The 14,990-nt window shown below is 41.5% G+C and overlaps 1 protein-coding gene across 3 annotated transcripts in view; it reads right to left on the reverse strand.

Moving 5' to 3' along the window:
- The window catches only part of LOC127358265 (protein MTSS 1), a 62,903-nt gene that overhangs the window by 34,685 nt on the left and 13,228 nt on the right, over positions 1-14,990 (reverse strand). For all 3 annotated transcript variants that reach the window (XM_051391250.1, XM_051391251.1, XM_051391249.1), the window contains exon 3: positions 14,885-14,958. In XM_051391250.1, coding sequence (XP_051247210.1) covers positions 14,885-14,958 — 74 coding nt within the window. The remainder of the gene's footprint in view (positions 1-14,884; positions 14,959-14,990) is intronic.

Below are 14,990 nucleotides of genomic sequence, written 5' to 3' on the forward strand. Positions count from 1 at the left end.
GCACACACACGCACACACACGCACACACACGCACACGCACGCACACGCACACACACACACACGCACACACACACACACACACACACGCACACACACACAGAGTTCGAAGCAGTCCAGCTTGTGTTGGTCGTCTGCTATTTAATGAGCTGTAATCTATTCAAAATACCCTGAAGCAATTTGACAACTACTGCGCACACACACACACACTCACACACACACTCACACACACACTGCTGACTAACACCTCCTATTAAAGACTCCTCTGAGAGAAGCAGTTCTTCTTACCGTTCAGTTTTTAATGAAGACTTGGTGAAAGCTGGTGTGTGACTGGGACTGCTTGGTCAGCAGTAGTGTGAATAACGGGGATTCCTGGATATTAAATGTTTGTCTGTATTTGTACTTACTGAAGTTATCAGATCATATAACAGCGGGGCTGAAGTGTGTTAGAGTAAATAAAATGTGCCGTTGCAAGAACAAACTTTCCTCTCATATCTTAAGATGTTTGATTTGAAAGAATAATTTCAACTATTCTAATTATTTATGAACTCCACCTGCACTTTCCTTCGTTTCTATCCGCAAGGTGCCTCTTGTTTTTGTCTGTACTGTCAGTGCTTCCTCCTCCTCTCTGCGGATGGAGCGCTGTTTGGAGGTGGAAGCGCAACAAAGCAGCACCGGCTCCTAGAAATTACGTTTATATAGCTAATTACATTTAGGGGGAAACGTAATGCAGAACAAATGACTTTTCTATTAACATAATGAGGAGATATTGTTAATTAATGTACCTGGCAAGTCGCAGAAATGTTGATACTGAACTCATCAGTAAAATATTCATTGACGTATTTCATTTGTTTTCCACCAAAATAGTCAATCTTGCAATAGTATCTCTATAAGAATTCAAAAGTCGGAGGACTTGATTAACAACTTTTATTAACATTTAACCAAAATCACAAACTCTCTTAACCTAAGTGCTTTGGCTGCAGGAGTGTGGACTCCACTGCATTACATTAATGTAGTGTTTCAAAACAGTTGTCTGGCAGCTATTGTGATGTTACCATAACGTAACTATGAAATAAAAGTTCTAGGAGTCTGCACTGCTGTCCCTCCATTGGCTATACTGTATGTGTATTCATATGAAAATGTAATGATACCGTAGCTCGTGTGTGTGTGTGTTGTGTCAGTAATGAACTGTGTGGGAGGTCTATGTTGACATACAGCTCTCTCTCTCTGTGTGTGTGTGTGTGTGTGTGTGTGTGTGTGTGTGTGTGTGTGTGTGTGTGTGTGTGTGTGTGTGTGTGTGTGTGTGTGTGTGTGGCCATAAGCCTGTTCAGGCAGCTCTCTCTCATCTGTGATCAGTTGTCGCCTGTTAAGTCAGACACACTTTGATCCTCCCATCGCTCCCTGGAGATGGGTGACACACTCCACCTCACACCAACATGCACAATATGGAGAATGTTAATATCCTAATTTGCTCTAAAATGTCTTCAAAAGATTTGGACCTGAATCAATCAACAACAGTACTAAATAACCATATACGTAGGTTTCCAGGTGAAAACATTGGTGAACGGGTTTAGCTACTCTTTAAAAAGCCTTATAAAGTTGTTTGGTGAATGTATTAGCAGTTGCCTATTTACACATCCAGCAGACACGCAGCACCTGATGAACACCTGATGGATGTTAGTCCACTAAATCTCTCCTTTTAGCTCTGGTTTGATCTCCTCCAACTCCTGAGTCGATGTTAATATAAAGAATATGAATAAGTGGAGCTGTAGCGTCAGATAAAGGAGCGGCATTCAGCTGGAGGACTGAGTGAAGTTGTCTCAAAGTGAGAGTTCATCTCTGCAGTGTTGTGGTGAATTATTTATCAGCCGTTCAACCTTTACAAATGGCTGTGACCTCCTGCTGGTAACCTCCAACACCACAACCACCGCTCTGAGGAGGGACAGACGCTCAGAGTGGACTGGGGTTTCCACTTTTCAGTAATCAGAAATAACTCTTTTCTATATCTTCTCATTTCCCACATCTTTCACATCACAATTTACTCATTTCCTCAAAAATGAAGAACAACGGCTCTGTAGATGATGAAATAAAACGTCTGCGGGGCAGCAGCTGAGGGGAAATCCGTCCCTCCTTCCCTGTCTGTCTCCACAGAGACCTGTACACAGCCCGAGTCCAGGCCTGCAGAGGGAGCACTTAATTATTCTTTCTCATGCTCCCTCAGACGGGTGGGGCCTCATAACTAATTAGGAGCAGTTTGTGCAGGAGATGAAAAGAACATACACACAGCTTCACCTGCTGAGCGCCCCTGGTTAATAATTCAAACCCCCCCCCTCCGGCTGACTCGCACAGACATACAGCAGGTATGTTCCTGTATGGAAACTATATGAAATGGTAGGAACACATCATCATGAGGAATAAAAGTTTATTCAGGTCAATTCAAAGCTCTGAATTCATTTCTCTAAGCTTTCCAGGTTAAATTTAAGGTAAAAGAAGAAGAAAGTAATCCACTTTTAGGAAACTAAGAGATGCCTTTTACACAAAAAGTCAAAAACTTCTCAGTTATGGGGATCTCGTAAAATAAAATCTTTTAACAATTACATAGGTTTATTTTTACATATCAACTTTTCAAAAACTAAATGAATCTGGAATTATTTATATAATTCTGGTACAAGTAACAAATCTTAAACATAAAATACTAATAATACTACATGTGCACAAAATAATAAAAAATGTACCTCCGAGCTTATCTTAGGTTTTAGCAGAAATCGACTCTCTTGCTAGCAGCTTTCCTACTTCTGCACCTACATTCCTCATAAAGTGGCGGCACTGCGGTTCTCAGACGGATAGAAAGCTGACGTCCAAACGTGACACATGGTTTCCACCCGACAGCGATGAGAAATGGTTTCCCCAGCTGTGTGCGAGCAGGTGTAAAACTGCCCGATTATCTTTCCCCAAAACTGCCCCAGTAGATGCTGTCATCCACCGTTTGTTCTGCACAGCATCAACATTCATCTGCATTAATTGGATGTACAGTACGTCTACATGGTTGTCTGCGTTCACTCCATATGCTCTGAGACTCTCGTGTGTGTGTGTGTGTGTGTGTGTTTCTTACACATTCTGACGTCAAACCAGGCAGCTGCTGTTGCCGTGGCGATGCCATACCATAATGAGGTCCTTAAAGACCACACACTGCTGCTTGCTGGCAGTCACTTCAGTTCTGCTCTCACATAAAAAATGGCACACGTGACGAGGAACACCTGGGGCCTCATTTGTAAAACTGACCTGTGATCAGTTTTTATCTTCAGTCGTAGTGAGTCTTGGAGTCTGTTTGAGTCCCAAACCACTGAAGACCCGCGCCAAATCTTCCCAGAAGGCATTCTGGGCTGCAGAACTCGAATCCAGTCTCGGTCTCTAGTGTGGATCAGCAGAAACGGCGTTATGAGCTGTAACCGCCGTCAAATTAGAGTCCAGCGTGCCAATCGTCCTCATTAAAGACATTTCATGCACAAATGTGGAAAGATATCAGATCTGTATTATTAGCTCAGAACATTGTGCAGGAATATTTCATGTCCAACAGAATTCAGATTTCTTTCTAAGAGTTGTAATCAGAATGTTAGAAAATCATTTACATTGTTGTTTCTAAAGTATCAGGAATAAATATCACCGGCACGGTTTTTGTTTCTTTGGTGTCAGTCCTGATTTAGTTTAAAGCTTCTGTGAACTGATGGCTTGATCTCATCTGGTTTTATTCTGTGTTGTACGGCTGTAACTAACAATTATCTTTATTATCAATTAATCCAATCATTTTCTTGATTATAAAATGTCCGTTTACCATCACAGAGGACAAAAGAAACTGGAACATATTCACATTTGAGAAGTTGAAATCAGAGAATTTGGAATTTTTTTCTCAAAAAAAGGCGATTAATAGTTTAATAGTTGATAACTAATTGATTAATCGACTAATTGCTGCAGCTCAACTGACATGATCTGAGGTCTAGAACCAGCCTGAATCTCAACATTTTATCTTTTGACCTTCATCTGCCCTTAAAAACACTAAAGGAGTATTTTTTTTTAAATTTTCCCTCAACCACCTTCCTCTAATTTGTACTTCATACATTTCCCAGAATGCTTTTCAACATCCTGAAGATGAAGTGCATCTTTTTTTCCATGCCTCCAAGACAAGAAATGAGTCCCCCTTTACTCCCATTTCTAGAAAGAATCACTTGCTCATTTATTCTGAGGGACTTGCAGCTTCAGGATGTCACACTGTCTACATTCGGAGCAGCAGGGAGTTCCCTTTAAATAACCCCGCTGTCAGCAGGCAGGCTAGCATTACTGTTATAATTATAGTTACATGTTACAACCTGTAGTTTTATATAATAATAATTATAACAATGGTTGAACCAGTTTATCCCAATTTCCCAAAAAAGTCTTGGCTCACTGTGTACCAATGTCAAACCTGCAGCCAGAACCCAGGGTTTAATATTCCCCGGTTTGAAAAACAGGTTACAAAAGCCCAGTCGTGTTTGGTCTGTTCTCTCTGTCTATTCTCCAGAAGCTTGGTCAAGCTTTTATTTCATCTCAGTGAGATTACTGTATTCAATATCCAGGATTTAAAGTCAAAAAACAATCTGACGCCTTGAGCTGCTCGGCTTTTAACAAACACTAGAAAACAAAGATCTGATCATCCCCGTTTCAGCCTCGTCACTGGTTCCCAGTTTCAGAATCCACTTTACTCATCACTTTTAAAGCACTTGATGTTTTATTGAGCTGAACTGTTGCTCCTTTGAGTCAGAGCCTCCGTTCCAAAGACAAGGCTCTGCTGGCTGCTCTTAAGTCCTGGTTCACGACTAAAGGACACTGGTTTTACAGTCACAACCCCACAGCTCTGAACTGCCTGAAGATCTGAAGCTGCACAATCAGTGAATCAGTCATCTTTTAAAATGACTCAAAAATAATCTTAAAAACACAAAGTTTTATTTCCAACATGTCTTGTGTTTTATTATCATCACTATTATTGTTTTCATCTTATTATCTATATAATTATTGGATGTTTTATTCCATTTTGCATTACTTTTAATTGTCTGATTTGCCTCATTGCAGTCCCTGGTGTCTGGGTGTTGGACCTCAGCGTTGGGGGATATATGAGACTGTTGTAACTCAGCTGGTGGGACGAAGAGTCTGATGAGGAGTTTGGAGCTGGAACAGAAGAACGGAGAGTTTGGTTTTACAGTAACTTCAACCTCCTGACTCTGGTCCAGTTTAAGCTTCTGACCTCATCCCACTCTGTATAATATTTCCTGTGATGTCTGATGATTAAAGTCTGATCCAGATACAACTCTGACTTCTTCTCTGAGTCTTTCTGGTCCCTTTGATCTGCTTTTTAAAGGGTATTTTGGCCTTAAATGAACCGTGAAATGAATCACGTGATTTACATGTTGGCAAATAAATACTCAGTTTTTACCACAGATCTTTCCTCCCAATGCTCCAGACTGGTGGCAGGTCATACACACAGTTTTACCCAGCTAGTTGTTTTTATTTCTTTCTGTTTTTTCTTTCTGATTGGGGGCTTCTTCTCGAGTTTTCTTATAAAGTCTGCTCCAACTTAAAGAGAGACAGTGTGACTAATTACAATTCATTGTTAAGCTATGCAATTTGTCTACAAGAAAACCTAAAATTCAGCATATATGAAGAATAAAGTTTCCAATTCTTGTTAAATTGTTGTCAACAGAACACTTTAAAGATATTATTTGACAATTAACGAGAAAAACCCTGTAAAATTAAAGGTTACGCATTTAGTTGTCTCTCGGAGTGCACTGGTACGGATCACCCGAAACATTTTCTAAAAAGTAAGCACTGATTACTAATATCTATCTATCTATCTATCTATCTATCTATCTATCTATCTATCTATCTATCTATCTATCTATCTATCTATCTATCTATCTATCTATCTATAAAGCAAGAAATCTCTGTCTGTGTGTGTGTGTGTGTGTGTGTTGTGTGTGTGTGTGTGTGTGTGTGTGTGTGTGTGTGTGTGTGTGTGTGGCTCAAATATCTCTGCAGATCAGGATCAGACTGACCTGAGAGTTTCAACATGGCTGCTGTGTGGTTTAAGGGTGTGCAACGTCGGCTTTGTGTGGACTACAAAGATACCGTTAATAAATTATTTCATAAATGATTTCTGAATTCCGCTAGCATTACCACATAGCCACCATAGCCACGTGCGCACCAGAGCCAATCACTGCAGAGCCCGTGTTGAAGGTGTTTCCCAGTTGTCTCCCCCCGTCAATCTAAACCCGCAGACACTTTATAATCATATGGATGCTGTTATATGTTATATGTTATATGTGTAGGATCTCAATAACTACAAATAAAAACAATAATGTGTAGTGATTGAGATCCTGACCCACCAAACATCCTGGAAAGTGACGAAGTTACGTTTTTTACTCTAAATTACACAATTATTACACAATAATCACCAGCAGTAAACTGACTCCCTCACTCGCAGGACGGAGAATGTTTTAACACTCCGCGAGTTGTTCGCCGGTGACAGACGCTGTTTTTCGGGCAGAAATATGACGAAGAGTCGGTAGGACAGGCGGGAGGACAGACAGGAGGACAGACGCTCCTCCACGTACAGCTGTGGTATTTTTTTTCCTCATATAAGTTTCAGTTACAGTTACTATGTTACTGTTGTTTGGTCCTGTAACGTTGCTTTGTGGGACATTTCTCTGTATTAAGTTGAGTGAGAGACCTGTGCAGTTATCAGCCCTCGCTCCGCGCCGTCGGCTTATCCGTTCACACTGTAGGCGGTTCAAAAATAATGCGTCTCTGATACTACCTCCAGAGGAGGATCAGGGACGGAGCGACATTTCCCCCCTCGCCGCATCTGAGTCTTTCACACAGAGGAGGGTGCGGAGAATTGGCGCTGGATCCCCGACTCTCACTCTCTCTCTCTCTCTCTCTCTCTCTCTCTCTCTCTCTGATGTATGCTGGCCTATATTACAGGACTAAATAATATGTCCTAAATGTCCCTGACGTCCCACCTTCAAACACAACCTCATTTGGCCATCCATGAAAAAGCTACTTAACCTCCCACTTTTCTATAGCAATACATACTTCCAGGGCACTGCACTAGTAAATGTAAAAGGCTTACGTTTTGGAGATTTCTAATTTAAACTCATTTCATTTCTGTCAAATGATGTCCATCAACACCACGCTCAAACAGTTCTGGTATGTTGTTGTGTCAGTTTTTAATTTTTATGAAAAAATGTAATATTTATTATGTAATTTAAACACAATATACTATCATAACCTCCCACATATCACTAACAGTGGTCTGCAGGGGTCAGATTAACATGAATATATGACAACTCATCAAATCAAATATGAATTAGGTGAAAGTTCACTCTAATTTATGCATTCATTTTTAATTTCACAGATATTTCATGATCTGGTCCTAAAGCCTGTTAATTATTGATCCTGCGGGTTGGATTTGATATCCCTTCTTTTTATATTTTAGTCACTTTCTTAGCCTCTTTTAAGAACATCTGCAGGTCACAGAGATATCAGTAGGGTTCAGCGACCTCTGATCCCTGATCTCTCACTATTACTGGTTACTTGTCATATAAAGACATGAAACTTATTCCACTCCCGATGCATCTGCAGATCCTATAGAGGAAGAGCTGAATGCACAAACATTTAAAACATCATCTGTGCTCCTGGCCAACCGGTGTGTTCAGTAAGGAGCTCTGCACGAAGCTCAGAGGAAACGTGAGATGGTTTTAAGTAAAGCAGCAACTGACAGTGGAGCTCCGGTTCCCTACTGGACCCTGAAGTATGAGAGCACATACCTATAACTGTGTGAGTGTGTGCAGTGTGTGAGGGCATGGACACTGAGTGCAGAGCAGAAAGACAGAAAGAAAAATGAAAGAAAGAACAGCTTTATGTTGGAGTGTTGTTTACTATATCTCATATATACATCACACTGTACATACAAGCCTCTAAATCTCCAGCTGTGTTTACATGTGAGCCAGTAAGAGAGGCTTCGAAGCTGTGTCGCAAATCTCCCAGCCCCTGTTGGGCTGCACAATTAATCCAAATATTGTCAAGAAGGCATTATGGTCGGGGCAATGTCCAAATCGCAGAAGCTGAAATTATTATTATTATAAAGCTAAGATGTATAACAAACAGAGTTATAATGAAGTGCTGTAGGGCTGCAGAGACGCTCTGGCTGACAATTCTTGTTCTCCAGATTTAGGAAAACATGTGAATTATATCACAGTATTTGTGCAAATAATCACAATATGATGTTTTAACCATATCATGCATCCCTATTTGAGTAAATAATATAATAATAAATAATATCTTACTATATACAGGACAGAAACTTGTCAGGAAGTAGCCCAGAACCCAAAGCTGTTCTATCAATCTGACAACACAATATCAGCAACAGCAACACAGTTTACTTGGTCATTTTATCCCAGTTGTGATGTTAACATGTACAGTGAGGTTACAGTGAGGTTACAGTGAGGTTACAGTGAGGTACGTGTTTTCAGTATTTCTGTATGAGAGGAATCAACATGTGTAATGTAGACTCCAGCACTGTTTTTCTGTACTTCAAATCAATCTAGAAATAGCTGAACGTGACGTTTTTTGGAGGAAGTTTATTGAACGTTGAGCCTCTCTCTGACCTTGATGAAAATCCTAAAAACGCTGGTGTGTGGACACTGCAGATATGACATCACTCACCTGCGACTGAGATGATATCATTAAGTGACGAGCTGCCAAAGGAGGCCATCTGTGAGAGGCTGAGGACTCAACCCCACCAACACACACACACACACACTGCGGATACAGACTGCAGCAGCATCCACAGGGATTCACTCCACCACACACACACACACACACACACACACACACACACACACACACACACACACACAGTCTGACAGGTAAGACTGTTTCACTTTTTTTCTCATTGCTTTACAAACGCCCGGTAAAAGCTACGTGAATGTGAAATCACTTTCTGGACGACAGTATTCATCAGTTCCACAAGACCATGAAAACAGCCATGAAACTCGTTCATCTGAAACATTCAAAGCTATAAAACAACAGGAAATAAGTAAACTACAAGTCCCAGAATGCAGTGCAGTAAAAAAGAACACCCACTCAGCAGCTGCTATTTTGATGGAGGAGTGAAGTTCTCGGGTTTGTTGGGACTTTTAACGCAGCTTTTAAGTGCAGCTGCTGAGGCTCATGGGTACTGTAGTGCCATTCGACAGACCAAAGAGACAACCGTCTATCTGTGTTCAGCAACACGTGTTGAGGACGTTATACATGCTCTTTATCTCTATGGTTGACTAATGATCTGGATTATTGCCTTTAGAGTGCTGCATGACAGCCAACCAACAAGTTAGCATCACCCTGGTTCCTTCCACAAAAGGTCAGTGGGAGCAAAGGTTTATGGTACTTACACATTTTGTTCAGCAAGGTAATCAATGGTAATGGAGATAACATTCATGATTCTTGGAGTGTAAATGCAATAGCCAGAAGTAAAAAGCTAAATGAAGCACACTGCGGTTGCATGACTTCACCGTCATCAGACAACCACTGTAGTCTCATTTAGTCACGTGTTAGCAACCACCTTTTTTTAAGGAACATAAAAGCTTCAAAATTCACAGCTGGGATATTTACTGACATATTTTATGTCGTAGAACAATATGTGACAATCTCTTAAGCTCGTGTTAACCACAGACTTTATTTCAGGCATCTAACCAAAAACCCACTGACCTCGAGGCGAAGGAACCTGTGGTGCAAAAATGCGAACTCATTTTAGGATTCCTTCCTGGAGTCTTTATACAGATGGCTGGCTCGACAGTTCCCACGATCAGCAGCTGGATTTAATAGTAGTTTAGCTTTTGAATTCATACTATCACAAAATCATATGGTTGGGCTGCGCTGCTACACACTGAAAGCTAACACTGGAGGCGGACTGAAACCCACGATTTGAAGAGGTCTTGCTCAAAGCCAGCTCCATAAAGAAATGGTTAGTTTGGTGTTGAAGAACTGGACTGGCCTGCACAGAGCCCTGATCTGATCTGCATCCAACACTTTTGGGATGAACTGGAACACTAACTGTGAGCAAGACCAGATCGCCCCAGCATCAGAGCTGGACCTCACCAACACTCTCGTGTCTCAATGGGAGCGAATCCCTACAGCAGGTTCAGCATCTGGTGGAAAGTGAAGGCCGATAAGGCAGGGGAGATGTTGAACTATCACATATGAATAATTAAAGGTTTTATGTCACAGACCTATAGAAGTTCTGGTTGATTAATGTTAGAGTATGCTGTTGCAGTCGTGGCTCTAGATGATGCTGGTTTTTGTCTCCACTGGGAGCTGGAGTCACTTCAGAAGAGGACCAGCGGGAGTTTTTATCCTGCAGCTTCATATCGGCTCCATATGCTGCGGCTCTGCTCACAAGGCTTAACCGCAACCACCACAACATGTTGGGACAGTTTTAACCCAAAAACAACATCTGGCCTTTAAATGCTTTTGAGGCTCATATAAGCTACGACAGTTTTTACAGCCGGCAGTTAGGCTGTTGATGTGATTCGGAAGCTCCGGTAGCACGTGACTAAACTGGGAATATTAAGGGTCCACTTCAGTTTACTGCAGTTTACAGACGGTCTCTGAGCAGATGGATCGAGGTGTAAAAAACTCTCTTCTGGATGTCAGTTTCAAGGATTCTCCACGAGCGTTCCAGATGTTGTTTGATGAAAACTCCAGGACTTTTCAAGGTGAGACTACAGAACACAAACATTTACATAGAACTAGGGCTGTAAATAGAGCTCCTCCTTCTCCCATCTTTCATCCTCCTTTCTAACAAACTCTTCTCTCACGCCTCATTTCTTCCTGTCCACCCTTTCCTTTCACTTTCTCTCTCGTCGGCTTCTTATCTCCTCCCGTCTCCTCACCCTCTCCTTCCTCCTCCTCCTCCTCCCCCTCTGTCCGACACAGTTACCAGGTGTTGACATGTTGATGTGACCCCTGCCAAAGTGACGGCGCTCACCGGCCCTTTAAGGACGAAATCCTCCCCGGCAGCAGGTCGCTATGGCAACCATGGACCAACACACACACACACACACACACACACACACACACACACACACACACACACACACACACACACACACACACACACACACACACACACACAATAACAGGGAGAGAGAGAGGGTCGGCCGCTGTGTGTTATCTCCATAGTGTTCATGTTGTTTCAGAGTGTGTTGGATATGATAAGATATTGATCCTCCACTTTAGAAACAATGTTTTCATCCAGCTGTCAACGCTCATCAGTGAGGGAACTTCCTGTGGTCACAACCTGTAAATATAACCCCACCTGGGTCTGAACATGGTGGCCGTTTGTTGGACAGTACGACTGGAGGTCATGGTTTCCCTGAATGTTAACTGACTTCTATTAGAGCTACAATTCACCATTACTATAAAAAACAATTGATCATTTTTCTGCTGAGCTGATGAAATCATTTAATCATTGTGTCAATGTTAAAATTATTGTTAGAATTACCATAATTACCAGAAACCTCTATGGAAGCCCATTTCCACCACTTAACCCCATTACTTATGTCAGAATTATGAGAAAAAAAACACTAAAGACATAAAAATTGACTTTTATAAACCTCAGACTTTCTACAAAATCTCACATGGCAAATGACACTCAACCCTCCATGAAGATTTTTCACAATAAAAGTCTTCCAGCCTTTGCTTTGTTGATAGGCTTTTATTCTGAAAAACACACATGAGGCGGTGTGTTTCATGCATGCTAGCTCAGCACGGATGGGTCGAATGGCAAAGTGGAAAAACTGGAAGAACTAAAGCAGTTTTGTGTCAGAAGGAGACATACATTATGCATGCTATGTTGAATGTGTGAAGATAAGCGGTGAACAGAAAAGATAACGTAACATAAGACATTAAAAACCGATAAGATAAGCTATCTGTTATTTTGCTCCGACTGAATCCTGCAGTGATTTCCATCTTGTTGCCATGAGCACCAGCAGCAGCCGGCTGGACATGACAGCCAAAAGCCTCCCTCCTCCCTCCTCCGCCCTCCATCCCTCCATCCATCTTTTGCTCATCTCTCCCCTTCGCCATCTGCCCTCTATCTGTCTCCTCTACCTGCTCTTTCTCCTCTCCCGTTTGCCATCCATTCCTCTACTGCACATCGCCCTCTTTTTTAACTCCTAGTCAAGAGTTTTTTTGGCCTAAAATTTCACACACTTTCTCTCTTTACTGACAGCACCTCTCTTCTCACCCCTCCAACCTCCTATGTCTCTCCATCCCTCTAAAATTGTAATATATAGGGATGAAACTGAGCAGACTGGGTATACTGGTAGGAACTCGTCAGTTCAATAATTCAACAGATCTGTCAGAGTTGACCCGCTGTCTGCAGGTCGAACAGATTAAAAATTAAGACCCAAAGAGCCAACTGGGCTTTATAACGGTCTACAATGTTCCTTATCATCAGAAATGTGTTTTTATTGTTGTGCTTTTTAAAAATATGTGATGTTTTAAAACTCTTAAAGAACAATATTGATATTTGTCCCTTGAGAAGCAAGAATTAGAAGAATTTTTCTTCGTTCCCATCCATCATCTCACAGTTCATGTTATTTTATTACCCAACTCTAACTGAGTCTGGAACTGAGTTTTAGTTTTTCCATTTTGGATTATTTTAATAAAAATGTTTTAAAATCAGATAAAGAAATGAAACGTGATGCAGATATTTGAACAAGATGTTCACTGACTCATTTGTTTTGCACCAAAATCTCAGATCTTGCAATACAATATCAGCTCGTAGTGACTACAGCATTATTCAACTTCTGATGGTTATGTGTAGGCACTCGCAGCACTTGGACATGAGGTTTGGGAAAAAAGGTGGTCAATTCAATACAGAAAAGGTCTGCGTAAGACACCGACCAAAATATCAGCTTTCTACACAGTGTCTCTAATGGGTACGCTGTACTGTGCAGGGTTCTTGAGGTTGTTTTTTAAATGTTAATTCAAAAAAATATCGTAATTCCAATAATAATAATAATTCCAATACAATAATTAAACTATAATAAGTTAAATAAATAAGTGTAAATGTAAGTTCAATAAACCACATTTCACTGCTGTTGCCTCCCTAAGAATGACAGAAGATCTTCACTGAAATCAAGTTTCAGATCTACAGTACAGCCGTGTTATTGCATGATGACAAATGTTTAGTTTGTACTTTTATTTCTACAAAAAACTATTTAAAAGGTGTTACACTAATGAAAAATGTCTCAATCTGCCAGCAGACAGGAGTATGTTAATGCCTGCTTGTTACATTTTTCTACTCTAGTGGCAGATAAAGCCTGAACATAATCCCGGCTACGATTACATTTGTCAGCACAACATAATTGGGGAAACCATTAGTACTTTACTTTACAGTATTAGTAGAAGACACGGTTGGAGGAGCTCAGTGGAGGAGGAAGTCGGGATGTCGGGGGGGTGTCTCTACAAACCTCTAATTGTCCCAACAGTTGCTGAAAGAAACCAATAATTCTACACACTGCTCCAGGTGTGACAGCTAATGCAATACACACACACACACACACACACACACACACACACACACACACACACACACACACACACACACACACACACACACACACACACAGAGTCAATTACAGAGCGGCTGTGACCCAGAGCCCTAGAATCATCACAGCATTGACTGATTCTGTCCTCGGCTACTGTTGTCATTGTGACAGCGAGTCACTTCGACAGGACGCTGACCTACATCCCACCACAGACACACACACACACACACACCACACACACACACACACACACACACACACACACACACACACACACACACAGTCAAGCTTGAAGATTGAGTTCTCCACAACAAAATACACTGAATCCAAAAAATAAATAATAAAAACTGAACATTATACTGGAATAAGAACATTAAACACACACACACACACACACACACACACACACACACACACACTCCAAAGTGAGCTGCCCATCAAGGCTTCCTGCTTCATTTGATCAATCCAGGAAGCGACCTCTATTGATGTTCCAGTCCACCGATCGGGAAGACAGCCACCTCTGATCATTAGTCAATAATGGAAAAGTACAAATCAATGGGAAAGGTGCAAACTGCCTCACAATAAGAACCCAGAATACTGAGACTGCTGCGGTTTCTGTGGCTGACGGTCACCAACCACAGCCAGAGGGTGATCACTGAGTGCTCAGATCAAACTCCAATTATATGCCTCAGAGACTCCCATTCTCATGCAGGATTGCATCATTTCCTGTGGGCGTGGCCATCGGCACATTGTTTGATATCAATGACGTGTATCAGCATAAAGGTCTGGATGTTACGGTCACATACTGAACTGTAACCTGTTAACACAGGCCTGCTGAGTTTGCAGACATTTTGAGGCCGTCGATTGAGTTAATTAATTTATCAAAGTGATCAAATCGGCCCAAACATTCTTTAAACGGCACAATTCTGTCAAAATATATAAAAGTGCTCAACAACATGGTCATGTTCCAAACTTTGGCAACTATACAACATATATAGGGCTTTCTTGTCTCTACCTATAAATAAATAAATAAATAAAAATTTTACACAAATGCTGCAGCCGACAACTACACAACCAGCGACGACGACAACCGCCACCAGCTAGCATCTCACCACGAGTCCAACGACTTCAATCATTTATTCAACATCTGCAACAGTTTTATTTCTGATCATAAAAACCACAAACAGCAGCTTTACGACTTTACAGCAGGAAACACCAACTCAGACAGACATGTTGACACGTACCTCGGCTGTTGGTTGCAAGGTCGGCCACCTTCTGGAAGGCATCCAGGAAGGCTGCTACCGCGACAACCGTCGTCCTGGAAGACACAACGGAGGAAGGTTTGCATAT

This window comes from Dicentrarchus labrax, unplaced genomic scaffold (assembly GCF_905237075.1).
Source record: "Dicentrarchus labrax unplaced genomic scaffold, dlabrax2021, whole genome shotgun sequence".
Taxonomy (NCBI): Eukaryota; Metazoa; Chordata; class Actinopteri; family Moronidae; genus Dicentrarchus; species Dicentrarchus labrax.